This window comes from Melospiza georgiana, chromosome 4 (genome assembly GCF_028018845.1).
Source record: "Melospiza georgiana isolate bMelGeo1 chromosome 4, bMelGeo1.pri, whole genome shotgun sequence".
Taxonomy (NCBI): Eukaryota; Metazoa; Chordata; class Aves; order Passeriformes; family Passerellidae; genus Melospiza; species Melospiza georgiana.
In genome coordinates, this window is record NC_080433.1 from 10767166 (window position 1) to 10792804 (window position 25639).

The 25639-nt window shown below is 42.5% G+C and overlaps 1 protein-coding gene across 1 annotated transcript in view; it reads right to left on the reverse strand.

The window, feature by feature from the left end:
• Window positions 1-25639, reverse strand: part of CACNA1C (calcium voltage-gated channel subunit alpha1 C) — a 409374-nt gene that overhangs the window by 56945 nt on the left and 326790 nt on the right. The window contains exons 21-29 of the mRNA XM_058021914.1: window positions 23400-23459; window positions 20037-20143; window positions 18483-18570; window positions 17331-17438; window positions 16321-16373; window positions 16081-16227; window positions 15000-15201; window positions 14338-14496; window positions 13041-13151 (exon numbers count right to left, since the gene is read on the reverse strand). Of these exons, the coding sequence (XP_057877897.1) occupies window positions 13041-13151; window positions 14338-14496; window positions 15000-15201; window positions 16081-16227; window positions 16321-16373; window positions 17331-17438; window positions 18483-18570; window positions 20037-20143; window positions 23400-23459 (1035 nt within the window). The remainder of the gene's footprint in view (window positions 1-13040; window positions 13152-14337; window positions 14497-14999; window positions 15202-16080; window positions 16228-16320; window positions 16374-17330; window positions 17439-18482; window positions 18571-20036; window positions 20144-23399; window positions 23460-25639) is intronic.

The following is a 25639-nucleotide window of genomic DNA, read 5'->3' on the forward strand; positions in this document are numbered from 1 at the left end:
AGCATAGAAGTCCTCAGGGGAAGGGTGCTGAGTTGGGGTACTGGCTGGGTTTTGAGCATCGAGCCCTGTGGGACCTGCAGGGTCACTTTGTGTTAGTTTATGTGCAGTTTTTATCTGCTTAGTCACAGGTTTTCATTTCTGCCTCTTCTGAGGTGGCTGGCAAAATTTAACAAACCTTTCTGAGAAAAAAGTCTCTAAAGATGAAGAGCACAGCAATGTCAAGGCTGTTCACTGGGTGGGATCTGAGTGTAGGTGGGATGGTCCCCAGTGGAAGGTGATGCTACAGAAGGAAAAAAGGGAAGGACATGCACGCAGGTTTGTATTTATGAATACAGGAATGAAGCATCAAGGAGGAGAAAGCGAGACACAGAGATTACTGCACAGCTTAAAAAGAGGGCAAGCTGCAGGATGACCTTGCTACTACTTCTCTGAAATAATCCTGCATGCTAAAACAACAAAAGGAAGCATCAAGTCTAAATCAGCTGAAGAGAGTACATAGGAAGGAGAGAAAGGGGCTGATACCCTGATACTCAGTGGGATATCTTAGTGAAAATTTCCTTCTGATTGTAAAGGGCAAAGCAGACTTTGCTGGGGATTTGTAAAATGAGATGAACTGCTAGTCTGGCTGATATTTAGTTAATACAAGGACTCGTTTTTGAAAATGCTGCAGGCTTTTTAGAGCTGTGAGAGTCAGTTCTTAGACTTCATTAAAAGAGGCTTTCCCTGAAAGTACTTTTGCAAAAGGGACAGGATTGAGTCAAAGGACATTTACACAGTTCCACAGCTCTTGGCACATGCTCTCACAGCGGATTTGGGGGATTCATGTGTGTCCTGGACAATCTTACAAAGCTATAATAGCTCCTGACACGGACCAGAGATGTGTGTCAGATGCAAATTCTGTTGTGCTGAGATACCATTTAGCCATAACAGCAATCAGGGAAATTAGCAGAATGTTAATAGAGAAGGAATCAAGTGGAGGATGCAGCTGCTTGGAGTTCCTGACAGGCTGCAGGAAAACAGCATCTATTTGCATACTATCTATCAACTCTCATCCACTGATGGATTAATTCTGAGACAGAGTCCCTGCAGTTCACCTACCAGTCACTGTAATGAGTCACTGCTGCAGGGAATTAAACAAGGCTCCCTTCTACTCCCTCAAATCTTTCCTAAGACAGGCAAAGAAAAGAGGAGCATTTCATCCCTCCAGACTGTTCTGGTGAGTTCTGAAGGAGCCTCATGACTCTTTGCTTACTCCGTAAGAAAACAAGACCAACTTATAGCCCAAGATGGACACTCAAAAATGTTGATGTTTCCCTTTATCCTCCCTCACTTGTTTCATGCTCTCTCCCACAATGAGGGCACCTGTGAAAGCAGACAGGTGTCCCTTGAGGTCTGAGGGCCTGTTGGCCATCCTGAACACTCTCCTTGACAGAAACAAAAGAGCTGGAGGATGTGAATGGCTCTTTGATCTGGAAAAAGACCTCAGATGTTTATTTCTATGTTGCTGGAAGAAAACTGAGGTACCTCATTACTGACCACTTTGAAGTGGACACTTTCTGATTATGGTTTGAGATCCTGTAGATCCTAAAGCAAATTACAGGTCTCACCTGTCCTTCTGGGGAACAAATACCTTCATCAGAGGAAAAAACCCCCAAAAACCCCACTGCCTGAACCAAAGTCCCCAGGCCACTATTTGACAAATCTATTAACATTTATGGAGGCTGGAAATACAGAATCTCTTTTTCATGCTCTACACATCTAATGATAATTGATAATGTGTGGAAGATATGATTAGAAAAGACTGTATCATATCTGTGACTGGAGAATTTCCATTTCCAGATTTTGCAATCCAGTTCATTTTACCAGAATTGTATTTTCCAAAGAGCCCTGCGAGTGCCACCATGCCCATCTACATGGACTCATGGGATGCTTTGGGCTGGAAGGGACCTTAAACATCCTTAAAGATCCATCCAGCTCCAATCCCTGCCGTGGTCAGGGACACTTTCCACTATCCCAGGTTGCTCAAAGCCCATTCCTGCCTGGCCTTGAGCCCTTCCAGGGATGTGACACCCACAGCTTCTGTGGGCAGCCTGTGCCAGGACCTCACCACTCTCACAGTAAAGAATTATTTTCTAATCTAAACCAGCCCTCTTTCAGTTTGAGGCCATTCCCCTTATCCTATCACTACATGCCCTTGCAAAAAGACCCTTTCCAGCCTTCCTGCAGACCCCCTTCAGGTGCTGAAGGTGCTGGCACTTGGTGGCACAGTCATCTTACATCTCCCTCTATTTCATTTACTGTAAAGTGATTGAAATACACAGGCTCTCAGCCACAGGGGAGGCTTGAAGTGCAATTTCTGGTCCCAGGTCCTCCAAAGACTGGGAAAGAAGCATGACAAAGGCAAGATGGAAGCATTTAATATGAGAGCATCTCTTAGACATAGCAAAGAGAATATTTCTAGGCAATATGCTGAGAAGGCCTGAGGAAACTATACCAGTAAAGCATGCTGAAACTGGATGATTCAACTAGCTGATCCTGATGTAATTTTTGGCCTGGATTGCTCTTAAGTGCCTTTGAAGGAAGGGTGAGTAATGCCTTTGAACAATAATGACTAAGGCCGCTTGATATAAATGCATGAAAATGGTGGCAGAATAGCTGAAAGCTCTCTTATAAATTTTACTGTCCACCTAGAAAATCAGATAAACATTCCTGACCTTCCCACAGGTATTTTGTGACACAGCAATACCCCATGAGGAGTCAGGCCCTTTTTCTCATGAGCAGTAAGCTCACAGCAGTCAGTTAACAATTACTGCCCTGCAGCCAGAAACCAGACTTGTTCTCAGCAAAGAGAAACAAAATAAGCACAAGTTTTACCAGAAAGACTGAAAAATGAATGTGATGGGTGAACAGATCTTTTATCACAAAGGGCATTCCGTGAGAACTTTGCTGTCAAATTCCATTTGGAAGAAGCTGCAAGTGCTCAAAGACTTTGGGAGGTCTAGAAGCAGCATGTCCTGATGAAGGCCAATAAATAACTCCTGAAGGCAATAAACCAACCCAGCAATATGAAACAGTCCTATGAGGAGAGCTAAAGGATGGGTTTCATTGTTTGAGATAGTCTGTCTCCTAAAGTAGGACTGACATGCCAGCCCAGGCAAGAATGACTCAAAAGAAGGAAAACTCGGGCTACAAGAACGGAAGTGTCACATCTCTCAGAGTGAAGAGTCACTGCAAGTTGTGGGAAGATGAGACAGGGGCAAGCAGTGGGTGAAGAAGCATTCTGAATATGGGGCTGGACTTGGAACAGATTCCCTTCTCTGTATGAAGCAGGGGAAGAGGCTGTGGACTGCTCTGATGTGGCTGCTGAGTGGCAGAAAGGCACAATGTTCCAGGAACAGCACAGTAGGTATGAGCTGTAGGTTTTTAGATAGTTTCTTTTAAGTTATTTCATTTTCATAAAAGGCTTAATTTTATATGGATTAGAGTAGGTAGTGAAAGAATACTTATTTTTATGTAATCCATCAATCATAACTTGCCAAAAGAGGATGATTACTCTCATTTGACTCTTGGGGAAGCAGAAACAAAGAAAACTAAAGTTTCCAAGGTCTCTAAAAGCCAGATGCATGAAAGAAGGGAGATCACCTCTCTTAGATGTCAGCCAGGTTTCCATTTGCCAGAAAGTGAAATATCACTTTCTAACATGACAAATGCTTCTCAACAGGTTCTGTATCACAGCCTGTTATCTGGTACCATTCTTATGTGAAGATTCACATCTCTGAGAGCTTTGGACCTTTTAAAACAACCTCACAGGAAGTGATAGAGGGCTGGGATTTTTTGTCTGTTGCTTTTCCCTGGCACTGTTCCCTTTCCAGCCTCTTGCTGCTGCTGTGAGTGAGGCCCTGGTTCACCATCCCACTGGGCTTTTAACATCATGTGGATAATTTTCTGTATTAAATAATTAAGTGCAATAGCTAATACAGTGCTTCCCACACTGTTGCATTGTGCAGTCATATAATTATTTTTGATCATTTATAACGACATTAAAACCCCCAAGTGCCAGACTGAAAATACATCTGTCATAATGTTGCAGCAATATGCAAATTCTCTGGGTATGTTTGCTGTGAGGGAAAAGGTCCTCTATCACTGCAGCTCTCACACAGCTCCTCTAACAGCCTTTTATGCCTACTGAATTCTCCACTGATCCTTCAGAAAGCTGGAGGATTGCACAGCTCTGGCTGATCCTTGTTAGAGGTTTCACATGTTCTCTATAGTAATTAGAGGATCTATTTGCAGAAAATTGCTGGCCTTGTCCTCCAGGAAGGAGAACATCCTGCATTTAAACAACAGATCTAACACAGGGAGCAGCAGATCAAACAGCCTTTTTGTCCCTCACCAACTGTTTCCACCACAATATGAAAGGACAAGCTCTTTTCCTGAAGAGGGAAGTTTGTTCTGGATACTATTTTGTTGTTGGCCTCTTTCTTAGGGGCAGCAACAAAGAAACCAAATAAGGTGCACTCTGCTCATATCTTTGTAGCAGATATATTTATTTTCTGCAGTAAAATGGGAAAGAGCCACTTTATACAGGATGTCAACCAGTGCTGACAAGGAAGGCTTTGATGCTTCCTGACCCAGATTCAAGCAGAGTTGTGAGCTAGGATTCAGGGTGAAAGTTTCATTTCTCATCATCCATCTCTTTTCTTCTGTTACATTCACCTACCAAGTGTTTTTCACACTGCATGACTTGTTTGGGCTCAGTCACGCCTATGCCATCTCAGAATATAAGCATATGCACAATAGAACAACTTTAGTCTGGCACTACTTTCTTCTCCTTTAAAGTGTTTGGAAGGGCCAGATTTCCTCTCCCACACACACTCAGGAACTGGTGAGGAGCTCAGTGAAATCTAGAAGCCACCAAAGAGGATTCCCTGTGCTTTCACATGATAGAGAAGGCAGCTATCTGCTAGCTAACTCCTCATTTGTAGAAACTGCAGCTAAATCAACCTCATCCCTGAGCATTCTGTAGCAAATTTCCTTTCTCTGTATTAACTGGAAGATTTATTCAAGGCCCTACTTGATGGGCCAGCAGTCTAAAGCACTAGGAGTAGTGCTCCTGTAATTCCTTTTTTCAAATTTCACTGCCTTGTAACATGTTGGCTGCACTCTCTCCTGAGTAGTTTCAATTAAATACCTGAAATAACAAATCCAGGCTTTGGCTCTTGGCTAGAGGGGTCTTCCATGGTCTGTGAGAAAGCTCCAGCAGTGCTGAACTGCTGGGAGAATGCTGTGGCACAGACTGGGCTGCAAGAGGCTCACTTTCTTCCTTAGCCTCTCTTTTCCTGGACATATGGGCAGATAGAAATTCTGTCCAGCAAGCAGCTCCCAGGAGCAAGTCTATCAGCTGACTGTGCCAACCCACTGATGTGCACAAAGGACTGGGATGACCTGGTCATCCATGTCCAGAATAATTATTCCAAGTATTTCTTCCCACCAAAGTCACCTACACAGTAATTTTAGCATTTACTTTTTCAGAAAGGCTTAGAAAAGAGGCTCCTTCTTCCTTCCAGACGTATGGACATGACAGACAATATGCTCAAGTCTCTGCATGATGTGTATCCTGTGCAAAATGCATGGGAATCCTGGCAGACAGGTAATCGCAGGAAAGGGAAAGCAGAGGAGTGATTAATGAAGGGAGAAGATTTTTTTCCCCCCTTTTCAGCCTCAAAGCCCTTGAGGCTGATTCAGCAATTCCTTGAGAGTCTCAGGCTGACTTCACATGAGATGCAGTCACTGGTATCTTTATCTGGGCATGACAAATTCAGGGATTTCTGGGTGTATGGCAGCTGCTGGGCTCACTGGAGCAGCTGAGATTAATTCCAGCTGAGCTACTGGTGGTATAGAAAATGCAGAGGAACAGACAAGACAATCAGATTTCACCACAACAAAATTTGAGGTGAAAAGGAAAGACTTTCTGGGGTAACCTGATGATACATTTTGAAACAGGGCTGAGTTTAATCCACAGAAACAGGGAAACATACTGTACCCAACTTCTACTGCAACTTATTCTGATGAATTCCCTCCACACAGGGAGGCTCTGTGGCTGAGGTTCTAATGTGCTTGAACATGGAGACCTGGGATGCCTGCCAGGGAACTTTAGAAGCACAAAAAGATGCTCATTAGCTTAAAAGGTATGGGTTTTAATTCAGTTTTTAATTTTCTAAAAATCCTTTCCCATGTTTACTTTTTCTTTCAGTCCTGTTTGCGTTTTTCTTTTCCTTGCATCCCTTTTTGTCCAATCACATCTTCCTCCATTTTACTAACACTTTACTATTCCAAGGTCCTAAATTTATCTTTTTTTTTTCTGCCTTTAAGGATATTTTATCTTTTCCCACTCTTCATTATCTGTATGGCTTTTCTTACTCCACGGACTTGGGTTTTCTCTCTTTTCTTCTCAGACCTGTTGGTTCTTTTTTGTTTTGTTCTTTCCTTTTCTTCAGCTAACAAACTGTCTCACCTGATCATTCCTAGCTCTCTCCATGCTCTCTACTCCTTACCCACCATCAAGCACAGCTCACTCTTCCTTCTTGTTAAATGATGTACATTATTCCCCACCCACAGGTTTTGACACATAACCAGCTTTCTTGAGCTTTCTTTTGCCTTTTAAAGCATTTCTTTCCCCCAAAGCCAGGGTGATGGTTGGAGGCTGACCTTCCTCTTGCAGGGGGTACATGACTCAATCATCAAATACTCCACATGTAGAGGCTGCCCCTCCAAAACAGAAAAGATAATATTGAAGCCAAGGAAACAATTAGGCGTCTACCAAGGTTAAGGACTTGCCGAAACCAGCAAAGGAAGTCTGCAAAGTAAGAAGAGCCACTTGACCACCATCCCATTTGGCCACACAGCTTTGTCCATGCTGTCCATGGAGGAAAGCAGCTGCCTGCACCATGGGCTCACATTTACACAGCCTAAATCCATCCAGAGCATGTGATTTTTAGCTAACTGTGATTCCTGTTGGATAGAGCTGAAGTGTTATTTAGCTCTGGGCAAAAGACCACTGAGTTGTAACCAGTTTTTCTGATGTTTTTTATCTGTGCAGAAAGTCTTTACTTCCCTTTCTCTGTATAAGCTGGAGAAATAAAACTGTGATGAATGATGCCAGGGCAGCATCCTAAGCTATACAGGTATTTCTACATGTACTAGAATGAAGAAGGACAAAAAGCATTAGATTTCCAAAATAAACCAGCATTGTTTCTATGGATATAAATTTCAGCTGTTTGTGAAAATGTTGAAGCCTCTATCCTGACCAAGGAATAACAGATTATGGTTTTGGTGAGAAAGAAGAATGTGAGTAGTATGAAGCAGCCAGTGTGACTTTAGGAGAGACTGCTCAAAGATCTGTTTATAGGCATAAAAGCATGAGAAATGTACTGGTAAAAAGGGAACAAAAACAGATGAGTCATTTTGCAGGTTTTGGAAGAAATATCTGTACATCAAATGCATGATAAACGCTGACTGAGAGGAGCTTAAAGAGGAATAAAGAAGTGCAAATGCAGCAGGGGAGAAAGAAACACCGAGGACACGTAGATCCATCAGTGCATGGAGGCTGAGAAATAACCATTGGTGGCACTTGTGACTCCCACAGCACAGAGGGTCACAGCTCCTCCTGGGATCCCTTGTGTGCCTTGTGCTGAGTGTGAAGCTTGTTTGAAACAGCCCCCTGAAGTCCAAACTGCTGCACAGAAATGACATGTAAGAATGGCAGGAATGCAGAGTAAAGCAGCAGTGATAAATGAGGGGCTGGAGGAACTCTCTGAGGCAGGACAGATGGCGTTTGTTACAGGCTGCTTTACAAGTAACATCCATAAACACCCAGGCAAGAAAGGTGCTGACAGTGTCTGGTAAATGGAATAGACTTGTGATCTGCAGTCTCTCTGATAGTCATAATTCCACAGAGGAAATCTCCAAGATTCCCTTTCCACACTCAGGCACAGATGTGACAAAATATGTGGTCATGTGGCTTTACTTTATGCATAGCAGTAGTTCCATGGATATCTCTTCCCTAGTTTGAGATGACAGGCACAGCAGGAGAAAATTCATAGCTTTTGGATTAGTGGTCCTGCCCTAGCTAATAAGGGGACAGATGAAGTGTTTTCCTGAAAGAAAAAGTAGATGTAGCTCACCAGGAAAACAGCCCATTCCAGGCAGCTGGAAAGATTTGAAATTCCTGGAGGAATATCCATCCTCACATTAGCATGTACATTGACAGATGGTGAGGCTTCATGTGAATAGGAATTTTAAGTCACTGTCTTTAACTTGTAAAGATAAACCCCAGGCAGGTTTTGTAGAGCAGCTGGCCCTTCCTGGACTGGTTCTTGTGGGGATTTCTTCTTTAAGAACTTAAGAAGCTGGAACAGTGGTAGCTGTGAGCACCACAGACAGCACAGCACCTCATTCCCTTCAGAAGTTTTCTCTGGAAAAAGCCTGAAGCAGCAGCAGCAGGTTTCTCCATGCAGGAATTGGAAAATAGCTCAGAAGACTGGCTGGAGAATTTATAAAATTAGAAAAACAAAGCAGCAAAAGGCCTTGGCTCAACAGCATTACTTTTAGACTGTCTGTCTCTTTGAAGTAGCTAGTCTTGAATCAGTTTGTGAGCATCAGCCAAAACAAGCACTGAGGTCCATTTGAGAGCTTTGCTTCAGAGCAGCACATTAATACTCTGTAAGGAGATGCAGGGCAGGCAGTGGATGTTTTCTTTATCAGCAGCCCTAATCACCCCAAATGGCTCGAGCTCGCTGTTAGCACATCCTCCTGACAAAACTGCAGACATGGATGAGCTGTGTCTGACACAGTGCTTAGATTAATCCTGCAAAAAAATGGGGTAAGTGACCCTCTGCACCACAGGACTGTCACACAAACCCACAGGGTTCTCAGGAGCCTTGTCCCAGCCTGGCATGCCCTGACTGTGCCACAGCAGCAGCTGCTCCAGCTGATGTACCCCTCTCTCTACAGCCTCCAGGAGACCAAGCAGACCAAAACACTGCTCACAGAGGATGGCCAGCAAAAAGGACAACTTTCAAAGCTGACCAGAGCAAGAAATCTCAGGAGTAACAGTATGTTTAGTTAGGAAAGCCCTTGTCTTCCTACTCCTTTCACATATTTTCTGTAAGTGTTAGGAGACAAGCCCTGACTTGGACTTGGCTCCTTATTCCTACAGCTGGCCTTTCAATAAGTAAAGCCTTGCTCCCACCACAAGAAATGGGAGCAGGGCTGAGTTATCCACGCTGGTTTCTTTGTAGACAGGCACATGTGTGAACCTGCTTCTTATCTGTGCAACTGAAAAGCAACTTTGCCTTTTTCACCTCTATTATCAAAAGCAGCAAGTCAGAAGGACTTCTCACAGAATGGAAATGAGGAAATGAAAAAGGGATACAGTAAAAAAACCCTATTCAGCCAGGCTGCCACCTTTTCTGTTGTTATGCAGGTAATTCACAGTAGCACTGGTGTGCATTCTACTTAGTGGACCTTGGCAATGGTAGGTTAACAGCTCGACTTGGTGATCTTGAATGATCTTGATGATTTCCCAGCCCATTTCCAAGTGAATCTGTGTGTCTGTAATCGTGGATGCCACACTATGGGCAGCAGCAGGAACTCTGCAGATTGGGCTTCCCCTAAAGCTGTTCCATGTGGGCACATCCCTGGGCTGGCTCCTGTGAGAAGGCAGCACAATAGCAGCTCCCAATACCTCTGGGATCTGTCCTAGTTCCCTTTCCAACCCTCCCTGGTGAAGGTATGAATAAATAGCAGCTGGTTCCACCTTGTGCAGATGGAGAAATCCTCATCCCTCTGTTCTGCTGCTGCAGACCCTTCATTCCAAGGTGCCTTTAGGAAGTGGCTGTGCAAGGGAGAGCTCTGTGGTGGCTGCTTCTGAGTCACAACTCAGTTCCTGCTTGTCTTGCTGCAGTTGAAGGTTAAGCTGCAGCATCCATGACTGGGTTAAGCACCCAAAAAAAGGAGAAAACAGACTGAATGTTGCCAGCTTCAGTTTTGTTCTGCCACATTCTCCTGGGGCTTGTCGTTAGAACACAACACCTTCAGCTAACCAAGTTTCCTCCTTGCTTATTGTCAGTCATCAAGCTTACAGCTCTTTTATTTTAGGGTATTCTTCTCACAGAAAAGAGTGATGTTTGGGCACAAATTCAAAATGAGACAAAGCAGCTTAAACAAAGGCTGGTTTGTGTTTTACTGCTTGGGAAATGACAGACAAATCTGTCTGCAGCAGAGATGAGCATTTCATCTTGCCATTTCCCATCTGGGAAACACTAATAACACTCAGCATCTCATTTCTTTGCTGGGGCCACGTGGTTGGTTACCGGGCATAGGTAATGATGTTCTCCCAGGGGTCAAAGAAATGCTTTTGGACATTCCCAGCTGGTGTTCCTGGGGACAGCTTCCATCTGCAAATGTAGTCTGGCCACAAGGTGTAGCCAAGCAGAAGATGGAGGTAACTACTTTCTCCATGCTGGAAACTCCCACTTCAGAACATATTCTAGCCAAGTTCACCTGCAGTACTGGTGTGCAACCTGAAGAGAAGCAGACTGTGCTCCCCAGTGCTGGTCCCCATCAGTCCCAGTGGTCATGTGGGAGAAGGGGCTGCCTTCTTTGGAGAACAGGGAATGAAGGCTGCAGCCAAATCCTTGTACATAACAAAGACAAGTTACACAAGGAATTTGGGGTTTCCAAACCCTAGTCACTGAACTGGTACTTAACTGGTACTTCAGTGTGAATATGCTGCAGGAGGAAAGTATTTTTGCTGTGTTAGCTGTTTTCACAAGGTCAGTCCTGTTTTTCTTCCCTGTAATCTTTTGCTTCAATTTTTGAAAAGTTGGGGTTTCTTTCATTAAGGTATTTAATTAAAACAGAGGTATGAGTTAATACCATCTTTGGCATACAGGCCAGAGCAGGATTTGAAACATTTATTGTTAGTGTTGGCTATTCTTTCACCTGAGGTTGTTGTCTGAGTTCTAGTTCAAAAGATTTCATTAAGACTCTACTATTCTTGTGATAAACTCTCACTTTTACTATAGTTTAGCAGCTGGGGATTTAGTTTGGAGATTACAGAATCATGGAAAATTTGGCTGAGAGGGGCCCTGTGGTCAATTCCATTTGTCCGTCTCAAGACAGGTCATTGATTCCTAAACTGTCTTGAATTAAAGATTCCCCCAACTTAATTCTAAATCCTCAAACTATAAAGATTCCACAATTACTTTAGGAAATATGTTTCAATGTTTTGCCATCCAGAGATATTTGCTTGCCCTCAGTTGATTTTTTTCTAATATTTTTTGTGCAGTAAAACTTGAAAAGGAGATTGAACGGAGGAAAGTAAAGCACAGGAAGTAGAAAGGATTTCCACTATCATCAATGCTATTTCCTTACTGGTGGAAGCAACCATGTCAGGTAAAGCCTTCCTTGTATGTGTACAGAACTCAGTATTTGACCTGGTTGAACTGCTCCCCTAAATGTTCTGAACCAAATTCTGCTGAGATTCTCATCTTCTTGAAAGTTATAAATCTCCTGTGAAGCAGAACTGCAAAATCAGAAGAACATTATAAAGCCTGTGAGAGGCACTTCTGGGTACATGGTGTGCAGATAAAACTTTTATGAAGCAACAAAGTTTGCTCGCTAACAGACATGGTGAAGTCTCAAAAATCAAAGATAGACCTCTCCTGAAAATTAAAATCTCTGCTGAAACAGATAATGATGCTTCTAAATTTCCCAAGACAGTGTTTGAAAACTCACAAAAAACCTCCAAAACCCAGTCTTCAGCAGGACTGCCAAGATGCTCCTAACTTCCAAGAGAACTACATCCAAGATAAGAAAGTGATATGGGGTTTAGGTGAAAAATAAAATTACAAGACTATTACAAGAGGAAGTCCTAGAAAGAGTGGTAGAAAGAGAGAAGCTGGGTGGGAATAAAGTCAACATGGAGTTGAAAAGAAAAAAATAAGGCCAAATTCAGTAGAAATGGAGAGCAAAATTTCTGAAGTAAGGATGAGGAAAATGTTAGATTACACCTGGGAGGAGCTAAATTCAGTCATCCCTTAACTTTAACATGAAGGACAAGCATGACTGCCAGACAAATATTCTCATTTTTACCAATTAATAACTGATGCTTCAGAGAGCATCTTGACCATCTCCACCATGTTTCAAAGCATCCTTTAAGACACAACTCCACGTGTCAAGGCACCGCTGGAGATATGAAATGACATGAGAGACCTATATTTAGGTATGTGGATTCAACATTTTATGACACATCACTAAATTTAAACCCCACAGAAGGAAGTCTTGGGTAATTCTGTGAGGTCAGGATCTTTGTCCTTGTCCTGCAGCAGCTGTGAGAACTTAACTAGAAGAGCTTGGAGGTTCTAATCACACCCCACAGTGCAGCTAAACTAGCACAATATCATGGCCCAATGCACAGGACAATACTTTCAGACAGGACCTGCTGGGGTACTGAATATTATCAATGAAGTCTTAAATTCCAAACCAGAGCAATCCAAACCATCACTGAGATGTAGCCCTCCCAGAAGAAACATTTTTTTTTCCAAAGCTCATAACTCAAAATGAGTCATGCTTGATTAACTTCACTTGGGTCAGGAGACTAATCATGAGATGCTATTTTTAAATTATATAAGGAAAGTCAGAGAGAGAGCATTGGAATAACATTCAGAATGGAAGACATGTTACAGCCTTAGCAGAGTGTCACTGTGATGACTTAATGAAAACTAGGAACCATCTCTATTAGCAGGTGTTGCCTTTTTTTCACTTTTTTTGGGGTTTTTTTTTTTTAAGTGTGTCTACTCTCCAGCAAAAAATGTTATTAAATATAAGTGAGACTCCAATCCAGAGAGCAACTGTCCAGCTCAGTTCTTGGTGGGGTAATAGATGAGAAAGGTTCACCTCCTCCTTCTCCTCACAGCTGCCCCGCACACATGCACACACACACAGAGGCCAGGGAAATCTACTCCTCGTGCACCTACCTTGGGTTTGAAGGCAATTAACTTCAGGACCATCTCCACAGTGAAGAGCCCAGTGAAGAGCATGTTGAGGATGTTCATGGCTTCCTTGAACATGCAGCTCTGACCATAGTGCTGAAAAAGAGCAACCCAGCAGGAGTGTGAGGATATGATGTGCCAGCAGTCAGGAATACACAGGGCCCCTCTCATTCTCCCTTCATGCCAAGGTTCTCTAAGGAAGACCCCAGCATGTTTCATTTTTTCAAATAGGAATTCCCATTTCCCTTCATACGTAAACACTCCCATGCCTCTATCCATTTTTGCCGCCTGGCTCTTGATCTCCTCCTTTTAGAAGAATCTTTTTGAGGAGTGGCTACCAAAATCATACTTACCATTCCAATTCAGGGCTCATTATAAATTTGCACAATGTTACAATACAATCTTCAATTGCGATTTTTATCTCAACCTTCCCTCTTGGATTGCTTTTTTGTTTAATTGTGACTGCACAGCAAGTAGGGGTTTCACTGAGCTGTCCATAACGATACCAAGCCATTTCCCAAGTAATTATACTAAATTCAGGATTCTGCAAAGTACATGAGCAGCTCAAATCATATTTTCCCAATATGCACTATCTTGCATTTGTCAATTCTGAATTAAATTTGCAATCATGCTGCCCATTCACTTAACTTTATTAAGATCTTATGAAGTTACTCTCCATCCTCTATTGATTAATTCAAGCAGTGTCTTCTGCAAGTGTTGCCACCTCACTTTTCATACCCTTATTTCCAGATCATGATACTTGAACTTATGGCACTGCCTTATTCTAAGGTCACCTTTCAGTTCATGTTACAAGACCCCATTTGTAGTTGCTTAATTTTAATAAACTTCAAAGAGCTGGGATGGATTTTCATGATCTGCATTGGCACAGGGTGATTTATTCAAAGCAGTTTCAGATAAAACAATTCAGCTGCAGATGAATGCAAGGCTGAGAAAAATACAATGTTGAGACATTTTTAACATTTTTCTTTAAAGGCTCTAGTACTTGCAGAACTCTGTTTAGAAATGAGAAATTTGGTTTTTTTTAAGGAGTCAAAACAGAATTGTTGAAAGTATCAGATATTAGCAGGAAGAGGGTGAGAATTAGATTCCTTACTTCAACTACATGTCATCAGAAGTGAACAGAGTACAATGTTTTTCTTGATGTGCTTGTCCCTCTCCCTCAACACATGGTGTGAAGGTCAAAGTAGGTCTCAACCTCAGCCATTTGTGCATTTCCCCAGACAAAAATCTACTACTGGAGGTTTTCTGCTTGTTCACTTACTTGCATGGCCAGGCAGATGGTGTTCAGTAGGATCAGAACGAACATCAGGTATTCAAAATAGGTGGAGTTGACCACATACCAAACTTTGTACTGGTACTGGTTTTTAGGGATGTATCTCCGCAGAGGCCGGGCTTTCAGGGCATACTCTACACACTGGCGCTGTGGGAGAGGCAGGGTACATTTAAAACTCAAACCCAAAATACCAGGGTGGTCAGCTACCTTCAAATGTAATTAAAATTACAATGTTTCAAGTTTTTTTTCTGAAATGAAAAAGCTTAGTCGAAGAATTTCTATTAGGTCACAATGTGAATGTGCACATTCTACCTGTAAAAGAGTTCTACATGTATTTACTTTGGCCATTTACTTTGGCCAGACACTGCTGTTGTGCTCATCTAATCTCAGTGAAACAAATGGTACAGCAAACATTTTTAAATAATTGTTGTCCATTGAGCAAATCTTACAGCATGATTTTTTTACCTGGCTCCTAAAAGATGTCAGCAAAGCCATCTTACCGTTCTATCTTGTTGGCAAGCTTAACATTTTCCTCTCTCTGTGCATTTTCTGGCAAGCTTAACATTTTCCTCTCTGTATGCATTTACCTATTGAAAGCTTATTCTCAATGCATTTTCTACCTTTGTTGAAAGCAGGGTGTTGTAAATTACCTGGTTTTTGTCCAGCTCACAGTTCTTGTACTCTTGTTCTCCTTGTTCCTGAAATGTGACGATGACGAAACCAACGAAGATGTTCATCATGAAGAAAGCAATGATGATGATGTAGATAATAAAGAAGATGGAGATCTCAACCCTGTGATTATAGATGGGTCCCACATCCTCCATGTGGGAATCAATGGACCTATACAGCAACCTGAAAGCAAACAGGAGCCAAATGCAGAGAAAATCTGCAACTGCTTTGAGGCCTTATAGGTGATGTTATAAAGTTTAACTTTGTGATTTTCTTCCACTTGTATCAAAATTAATTCACTCAGAGATGTGCAGACTTGCACTGATCTGAGTGCAAAGCTTGCAAAGGAGAAGAGCTAGCTCTTACTAATTCTACATTTGAATGTATTCAGGGGTGAAATATCTTCATAGTTGAACAAAATCATGTTCTTCAGGTAACAAAATACAATTAAGTCCCAACAGTGTTATTGGGAACTAAGTTTTGTGAGAAAAGGGGATGCCAGGAGTTGGGATAACAACACAGTCCCAGTTGTTAAGACTGCTGTTGGCATCACCTGGTGACAAAGGTCAGGGTCAGACCCCTGCATGTCCACGTCACCCTGAGTGACTCTGGGGGAGTCCCCAGCTCCAGTGGCACAGACAGCAGGGCCTGGACAGACACCCCATGTCTGCCAGTACTGCAGAGGAAATGTTTCATATTGCCCTGCTGTCTCCATAGGGAGACTGAAACCTGGCAATGCTGGAAAGGACTTGATATGCATTTTACATTCATTAATACACATAATAATGGTAACAAATACTGGTAGCATTGCTACTAATGAAAATCATCTTTTAAGAACTAGAGACAGTGCTTTACACTGTTTACAAGTACAGTAACAGAAATCCCTGTAGGGCCTGAGGAATTTACAAGGTACATAATGCTACAGTGCTACTACTGCTATATTTAAAGCTCTGGATTTATTTAAATACTTAGAAAGGGAAAGACTATGCTCTGCCTTTGAATTTTCTCTTTTGAAATGAATGAGGGCATTGCTAGTGTTGCACTGGTCCCAGAAACACTCACTCTGGCCAGCCCTCGAAGGTGGAGACGGTGAAGAGGGCCATCATGGCAGTCAGGACGTTGTCGAAGTCGAACTTGCTGTTCTCCCAGCTGCGGGGCTGTATCATGGGCTGGCTGACCTCCCCATCCTTGTAGGTGATGTAGTACCCTCTGTGGGGGGAGAGGGCACACACAACGTGGCACACCTGCACCACCAGACACCACCGGTGGCCAGGGGCAGGGATTGGAGAAGCTCAGACCCACCTGCATTCTGCTTCTGTCTGCTTGGAGCTGTCAGTGCAGCTGTACAGCTTGCCCTAGGAAAGGAAGAAAGAGGAATGAAGCTTCTGCTTGTATGGTACTTTTATGTGTGTCACCATCATATTTTCTGGAAAAATCCCTTTGCCAGGATTTCTGCTCCTGGGAAGCTGAGAAGCCTCAGAGAAAAAATGAAAAAAATAATTCGCTTCTCCTGTGTTTTGATGCTTTGGAATGTGGTTTGGACATTGTTTACCAACTGGTCATTGATTGGTTTCATGTGAATTGTTTTAACTTAATGAACAATCAATGTCCAGCTGTGTTGGGACTCTGGAAGAGAGAGTCACAAGTTTTGATTATCATTCTTTGTTGCCTTCTGGCTGTATCCTTATTCTATTCTATTCTATTCTATTCTATTCTATTCTATTCTATTCTATTCTATTCTATTCTATTCTATTCCATTCCATTCCATTCCATTCCATTCCATTCCATTCCATTCCATTCCATTATAATAAATTAGCCTTCTAAGAACATGGTGACAGATTCTCAATTCCTCCTCCATCCAGGGCACCTCACAAATACCACAAATGTGTATGTCCTCAACATTTGTCAGGAGAGTGATGAAAGACAAGGAGATAAAAGCAGGCATAAAGAAGGGAATGAACAACCCCCCATGGTCATCTGGTGTGCCCCTTCCTCTGCAAGATGGGAGGCAGAGAGCCTGCAGGGACCAACCCTTCTGAGCAGCCCCCTTCACCCTCCCATGGTGCCATGTCATGCCAATGTAAAGCTGTTTAGGGAAGAACAACATTACTGATAATTTCTTCTGATCACAGATGATGGGCAAGTTCTGGAGAACTGCTGGCAGCAGAAGCCCAGGTAACACGGACAATGCCCCAAATGTCTTGCCTGTTACACACAACAGACCCCAATTTCCCTTCCTCAGGCTTTTTATTCTCCCCATCCCTGAATACAGCCCAATGTAATGGATGAAGGAATGGGTCCAACGGTTTTACCTTAAACAGCTGAACTCCAATGCAGGCAAACATGAACTGCAGCAAAGTGGTGACAATCACAATGTTCCCGATGGTTCGGATGGCGACAAACACACACTGGACCACGTGCTGCAAATGGGAGAGAGGAACAAAAGTCACTTGTGGGATTATTCTCAACTACTCTGGCCAAGGGAGAAGCCCAAGAATAAAAATAACAAGAAAAAAATTGTTTAAGCAGTACCCATTACCTAAGTAAGGTCTAAGGAAAGGGGACCAACTTATTTCATTCCTTGCTGTATTTTTAGAAGGATGCAGAAATGGGTAGGAAAATACCAGAACTCAGCTCTCTGAAATTTCCTGCATATTTGGGCACCCACCAGCACATAGGAAGGAGTTTATCTAATACAGAAAGGTTATGCTTAGGGTTGTGGGCCCATCTGTAACCTCAGAAAACCACATCATTTCACCTCTGGGCTGATGTGGCCATTCAGCTGAAAAACAACTTGTCAGAAAAGGAGCTGGTGGACACAAAGTTGAATATGAGCCTTCACTACAAAGATGGCAAGTGCTATCCTGGGATGCATTAGGCAAGGTTTTAACAAGTTGAAGGAGGTTTTTAAAAAGGATTCCTCCCCTTTACTTAGCACTGGTGAGACTGTGCCTGTAGCACTGGGCTCAGTACAAGAGAGCTGTGGACATACTGGAGGAAAGATGACAAAGATGACTTAAGGGATTGGAGTGAGAAAAGGCTGAGAGAGCTGGGTCTGTTCATCTGAGAGGAGGGTCAGGGAATCCAGTCAATGTAATCTGATCAATGGCTGAAGGGAGGATGCAGAGGAGGCAAAGCCCGGCTCTTTTCAGTGGTTCCCCCTGACAGGACAACAGGAGCAAATTGAAACAGGGTAGGTTTATATGAACATTGAGAAACACTTCTACTGTCAGGGTGACTGAGCACTGGAACAGGTCATCCAGAGAGGTTGTGGAGTTTCTCTCCTTGGAGGTAATCTAAAGCCTTGGAGGTACTCTAAACATCTGCTCTCAGTGGCCCTGCTTGAGCAGGTCCCTTCCAACCTCAACCAGACTGTGATTCTGCTGAAACTTTACTTGAACCACTGCAAAAGCCTGAAATAATCTGAATTTATAGTTCATAGAATGCACTGGGACTTTTCTAACCTTCAGTCCTTTGGCTCTGTTGATGGCCCTCAGTGGCCTGAGGACCCGCAGAACACGCAGGATCTTCACCACGTTAATGGCACTGGACCTGGAAGAAAGTGTTGGAAGGTTTGAGAGATACAGTAATGTGGGGAGTGTGCAGCAAGGACAGATCTTTGAAATTCTGCATAGCCTGAGACTGCATAAGGGATTTATTCAACTCTTCGCCATGGCACTTCAGGGGTAAGGAAACCAATTTCTCTGTTTTCTTCAGAGGTCTGGCTGCTTGTTCTGGATTTGATAATCTCTACTGTATTAATGGAGGGGGAATGGAACATGGGCAAAGTGTATTTTTAGAGCAGGGCAAACAGATTCTGTAGATATCTATGATATAGAAATTGTGCCAAGATGTAGTCATTACCAAGGCATTTTCAGATAAAGCTCAAAGAAGCATTCCACTGAAATATTAATAGAAGAGTGAAAAGTCCAGGAGACTCCAGCATTAAAGGTAGTCTATCCACCTGGAGTTTGATCCTACAATGTGTCTGGCTCCTGAACCCACAAATCAAAGTGTGTACATAAATTTAAGGATGTGAAAACTCCCACTCAGTTGAATAGGATGACTTATGTGCTCACTTTTAAGTACTGAACACAACTACTGCAGCAGAGCTCTCTGCGCCTTCCAAAACTAAACCCTGACTGAGAATCTTCCTCGTGCTCAATGACATCATGTTCTCCTACTGACTTTGGGAACAGTTTTAATGTTAATGCACATTTTAATGTTAACACACCAAGAGTCTGACTTAGGCCTGTAAGAAAGAAACAGCAGGTCAAAACAAGAACTGTGCCTTTCTTAAGACTGTGACTGAAAGCCTGATGGACCCTTCAAATTGTCCTACTTGACTTAACATGCAACTTCTGTGAGCTGCCAAACTATGATGGTAACAACTGGGAGCTTGTTTCTTACCAGATATGAAACTAATTAGGGAACTTCCTAACCAACACATAGTCAAGCAAATCTATAAATTGCTAAGTAAACTAACAGGTGAACTAAAGGACAACAGCATGACAGAACAGCCATTACCACTCTGAAGAGTCTCACAAAACTCTTCAAGTGTTTGATGGCTTTCCATTTCCATTTTGATGGTTGTGACTGAGACTCACAGCATCTTAGGAAGTAGGAAAACATTATCAATCTCATTTTCCAAAGAGGTTATGAAAAGTCTAGGAGGGAACCATAAGTCATTGAAATGTCCTGAACTGATACAGTGAAACAAAGGCCTTGGAACAAAGTTAAGTGTCATGATTACCCATACACCCATTTTTTGTTCTCATTTGCTCTTTCTGAAAGATTCCCCCCTCCAGGTCACTAGAGTAGCATTTCCCAGTTACAACCTTCTGTCTTGAGGATGAATTTTAATGGCCTTGAACCATCTGAGAAAAACACCTAATGAATACTCCAACAGGCTCATGAGGAAAATCTTACCCAGATAAAACAAGGAGCCTGAGCCATCCCTCCCAGCCCAGCCCTACAATCCCCACCCCAAAACCAGCCAGCTGGAATAGCTCACTCACTGGATCCCAAAGGAGATGAGAGAAACGCTGACCACCAGCAGGTCCAAGATGTTGAAGTAGTTCCTGCAGAAGGAGCCCTTATGGAGGAAAGCCCCGTAGGCAGTCATCTGCAGGGAGCACAAACACACTTTGCCATCAGCAGCTGCCCAGGAGCCAAACCCACCTGGCTATGCTCAGGGTGGATAACTGGGGAGGGGGCAGTGTTTCTATTGTTAGCAGACAATTTACCCCCAGACCCCAAAGGAGAAGTTGAGCCCCAATGGAAAGAAAAGAGAGTGAAAAAGACAGCAAGATAACTGTGAAAGGCCTAACTAAAGAAAGAGAGGAAAAGATGCACTTTAAGTGCAATGAGTACATAACATTTAGAATTAGCAAAGCAGCAGAATGACTGTTTGCAAAAACTACTCTTTGCAATCATATGCTTTTCCCTTTTTCTTCAGTGACAGAGGATATTTGTGTTATATAAAGGCGTCTCTAGGAAAATTGAATAGAAAACACAAAATAAAATGGTCTTTTCTGTAATGCTTTTCAGTACTTGGACCAGCTGCAGTGGACAGTTGACTGCTTTTCCCTTCATGAAGGAAAAACAGAATCCCTCAGGAATAAGATACTTAAAAGCTGAACTGAAAAAACAGGAGGAATTGCTGCTCTCTTCAGCTTGGTCCTTCTGTTCAGCTCAATCCCACACCCCTTTTCCTATTAATTTTTACTCTAGATGTACTTGCATTTTCCCTTTAGTTTCCTTACAAAGCCCAGGCTGTACTCCTTGGAACAGGGTAATTTCTTTGTGGAGGTAATCATTATCAACATCACTGGGCAGAGGGAGGGAAAATACATATTTTGGAAGGGAGGCTCTGCCCTGCCTGGGTGTGATGGGGTGTTGAAAACCTGCTGGCTTTGAGGAGGATGTCACAGCTCCAGAGCTGGATTGAGTGACAGTGTAAACAGAGTTCTCTTACCCAATGTGTCTAAATGAGCCTGGCACAGTTAAAGAGGGTGAGCTGATGGGGTATTTGTACCACCTACCTTAGATTTGGTGAGTGATCTAATGCAGCTGCTTTGAAGAAACCCCATCCCCACAAGAGCTAATGTTCCTTCATGAGGAATTCTCATTCCCATCCAGGAATACAGGCTTCTAAGTTTGGTCCTCTGAATCTCATCTAAGTTAGGTGTCTAAAGTAACCCGAGGAGGACACCATGACACTGAGCTGTAGCCAGACTTGCAGCTGAAAAGTGGGAACTGGACAATCAAACTGGAGTTTTCTAGCTCCCACCAGTTGCTTAGGATGGTGTATTGGCTGGAAGTTTCCAGCCTGTGACAACTTTATTCAGAGCAAATTTGAAGGGCACATGGTATATTGGATTATTTTCTTCACCAAACATCCATGACATCAGGGAACTGACTATCAATCAGACAGAAATTAGAGGGGGAGGAAGTATAAACTCTGGTCTTGGCTTAGAATTTATACTTGTAGACACATTCAGTTGGGGAAGGGAGGAGGGGTTCTTGCCATAACAAAGGTGGTAAAGATGCCCTTTACTGGTTAGATTTTGTATGGCAATCTTGAAAGAAAGACACCATTGAAATCAGGAGGGCAAGCTCTGCTGAGTTTAAGTTCAGTACAAATTGTGGTTCTCTCAAGCCTATTCAGGGATTTTTTTCATCTCAGAAGAGACTCTCAGAGAGTGTGTAATCTACATCTGCCTCCCACCTGGGGCATAAAACAAGTTATAGCCTTTTAGGATGCCAGTTAACAATCCTTGGCAGTCACCTTGCCAACATCCACCAGAATGCAGGTGTTGTTAAAAGCAACATGGGGGCAGATGAAGCTTGTTCCTCTACAGCCTTGAACTTCCCATGGCCATTCATTCTTTTGTTTTCACCACCTACATTAACTTTGCTGTTTTGCAAAACAATGTGCTCGGTGAAGGCAGCAGAGAAACATGCAGTGAGAAACCAAGCTCTTAGTGACTTCAGCTTATGGTCCTTGCACTATTCTCCCACTTGGACTTAGAGAATATCCAGAGATGTTGTCATAAATCACTGAAGTTAACAGGAGGACCTTGGAAGGCCCAGGCTGGGTTAAGTTCTGCTTTCACTGAAATCATTAAGAGTGTTACCACTTCCTTCAGAGCAAGCAGAATTAGTAATTGTGAGTCCAAACAGGTAACCTTGAACTATTGTTTCATTTTTAAACGTTGCTGTTGGGATATTTTCCTTTTCTTGACAGGCCTTTTGGATCTGCCATGTGATCTGTGCACATCCAGATTTATTGTGTAAACACAGATGCAAACTGCACCCAGGCATAATGTATACATCTCCCTGGAGAACATTATGGCTTTGGTAATTTCAAGTCATATCAAAAAAAGCACGTTTCTCTATAAAAATATGCAGGGGCCACCCTGCTTGCCAGCCTTCAATATAGATACTGTTATTAGGGTCTTGAGCTGAAAATGTGAGCAACTCTAAGGCACCGCCTGCCAGCACTTAGAACTAGCTTGCTGAGGAAAAAAAACCAAAAACAGCTGCCAAGTGAACCTAGCATTTAGAAAGCCAGAACTTTGCTCAATTACTGTTATTTAAATTATTAGCCTACCAATTTGAGAAAATTAGAGTTAAGAACAAGGCAGCCTATTTTTATTTTCTTCCAAGCTAGACCATTCTCCTGCACATTCCCCTTGGTATAGAGCACGTTCCTGGGAAATGAGAAGCTGGGCTTTGATGCAGCAATTTTCATTGGCAGCTTCTGTCCTCGGTGTCTCAGGGATTTGTACTCTTCAAATTCTATCTCTACACCTAAAAAGTGAGGTTTTGCACTGTGCTCCTCACCTCCTAATTTGCTTGCACCCTGTAAGCTCATAGAAGTCATCAGCCACCCTTTGGGGTGGTTTCTGCAGAACAGAGACCTTCTCTTTGCCTGTGTAAGAGGTGTGTGTATTCAGAGTTTCTTGCAGAGGAGAAAAATCCTGTTTTGGAAAGACTGGCCAGGGTAGAGGGAGAAGTTTATCCGGGGATGGCCTTTTTCTCTCTTACATTTCCCAACATTGCATCCTTTCATTGCGATTCCCCTAAAAAGCATTATTTTGCTATAGGCCCTCAATTACAAGTCTGAATATCAAAATTTCCCAGGAGACTTTTAAAGCAACTACAGAAACGTCAAATGAAAAGAAAAAAACCCCTTTGTGCAGTAATAATAATGGGGTTGAAAAAAAAGGAAAGAAAAAGAGAGTGAAAGAAAGAAAGAAAGAAAGAAAGAAAGAAAGAAAGAAAGAAAGAAAGAAAGAAAGAAAGAAAGAAAGAAAGAAAGAAAGAAAGAAAGAGAAAGAAAAGCAGAAAACAAGTGTATTTCTCAGATTGGTTACCTTAAGAATAATTTCTAATGTAAAGATACTAGTGAAGACATAGTCTGCATTGCCTAGGATCTGAAAAATAAGCACAGTTGGGTTAGTGGTACTGAGCGTGACCCAGAACAAACAGGCGTGTGTGTTAGCAACAGAGACTGGCAGAAACCAGAAAGCTTGGGAACAAGTAATGGTAGAGAAGATGGGCACTTTACCTTCAGAGCAATTTCAATGGTGAAAATGACAGTAAAAACTATATCAAAATAAAAGAGAATCTGTAAAAACAAAAGGGGATAGGAGTGGGGAGGGTAGGTCAGTGAGTGATCACTTGAGTGGGAAATCACAGTTAAAATCAGATGCACAAGTTCTTGTCACGAGGGAATGAGGACGACTCTATAGGGAATGGTTTTGGAACAAGGTCCTGTTGAATGCAGTGAAGGTCCTGGCACAGAGGACAAGAAGCACATTACATGAAATCTTTCCTGAGTTACAATCCCATGAGCACTATAGAGGCAAAATAACTTTTTGGTTGCTGTAAGATTTTTTTTTTTAAATCTCATAAAGAACATTCAAGGGTTTTCCCAAATAGGATTCCAAACTGAGAGTACAAAGAATGCCTGGTCTCTCAGTGGAAAACATGAGATTCCTTCTTATTAACTTCCATTCAGTCTTGTTCTGTGCCTCTCTCAAAGGAAGGAAAGCAAACTGCAAAATCATACTCTAGCTATTTCTTTTCTCTGTCCTGAATTGCTCTGGATTAGGATGAATAACAAAGACTCTGCCAATTGAACAGAATCCCAGCCCTTGTATTGCAACCATAATTTGGTCATTTGCTAAAGGTGCCTAACTTAGATCCTGCATCTTTCTATTTGCATCCTGAATAACCAGGCAGCTGAAATGCTCATCATTCCCAGGAAGCTGGTGATGGAGAAACTCATGGCATGCACAGCAGACCACAAAAGTGGTGTCACAGGAGACAGTGAGACATCTAGAAGTGTAAAGGGGCTTTCAAAGTAGCAGCATCAAGGACAGGAATGTCCTTCACTGCTAATATGTTGGCATCCCACAGTAAATGGGAAATTTCTCACTGATTTATGGGACCAGGATTGAACTCTCTTTGTTTACAATATATTTTAACATCCCAATCCACTTTAGTGCTATCTACACTACAAATGTTGAACATCAGAAGTACCATAACCATGGTTTACTGTGGTTTTACCATAAACATGTTTTAAATTAGAAGGCCAATATATGGAAGCTGTAGAAAACTGATAATTTGTGAAATTTGGACATTTGCTGCTAAAACACTAAGAAACATAAACCAGGAAACTGCCTGTTCCCATCCCACAGGGGTTTATTGTATCTCAGTGCCTGTATCCTCACTCAGATTTATAGGTGGCTAAATTCTTACAGCTTGGTATGCAGAGGGACAGCTACTGCAAGCTCCAGGGTTATTTCACATTGCTCTATTTAAGCACAGTCCAAATCTGGATTGAATTGCAGACACTTTATGTCAAATGGGGGGATGTATCACTTACTGCTACCACATGACCCAAAATTCTCCAGGTCACTGCTCAATTTTTAATCCCAAATTCTTCTCGAGGCTGTCTTGGACTATATCAAATTTTGCAGCTTAGAGAATTAAGAAAGGGCCACTTCAAAGGGACAGATCTTGATTTTAACCTATATTAATTTACTTACATTACAATTGGAAATATCCTTTTGCCTTGCTGCTTTGTAAGTCTTGACATTTGATTATTTTATCAATGGAATAATTTTATAATCAATGGGCCAGATTCATGGGAACTCTCTAACTTCTTTGCATGACTCCAGCAACATAAAGAAGCTGCAAACTTGATTAAAGTGAGTGATTAAGCTGTACCTGTTGCTGCTTTGCCTCACCAGGGGCCTGCAAAGGAGCTGGAACACACTGCTGAATGTGGCTCCAAAGGTGCAGCTAGCAAAGATGAAATCATGCCTAATGAAAATGGTCACTGCCCCTCCTGTGCAGGCAGTCCCACTTATCAGCTGGCATATTTGTTATTATCTAAATATGAACTTGCTCTAGAACACGTTAAAATGAATGAGCACCTTGCCAAGGTGCTAACAGCAGAATATGGTGAGCACAATCTTAGCACTTGCTTGGACTTCAAAGGCTGTTTGGTCAGACTGGGCTGGCACTTCAAGCACTCTCTGCCTGAGCCCTGTGTGACACAGAAGGGCACAGCCTGCCCCAGGAAAGAGCAGGGCCAAGCCTCTCC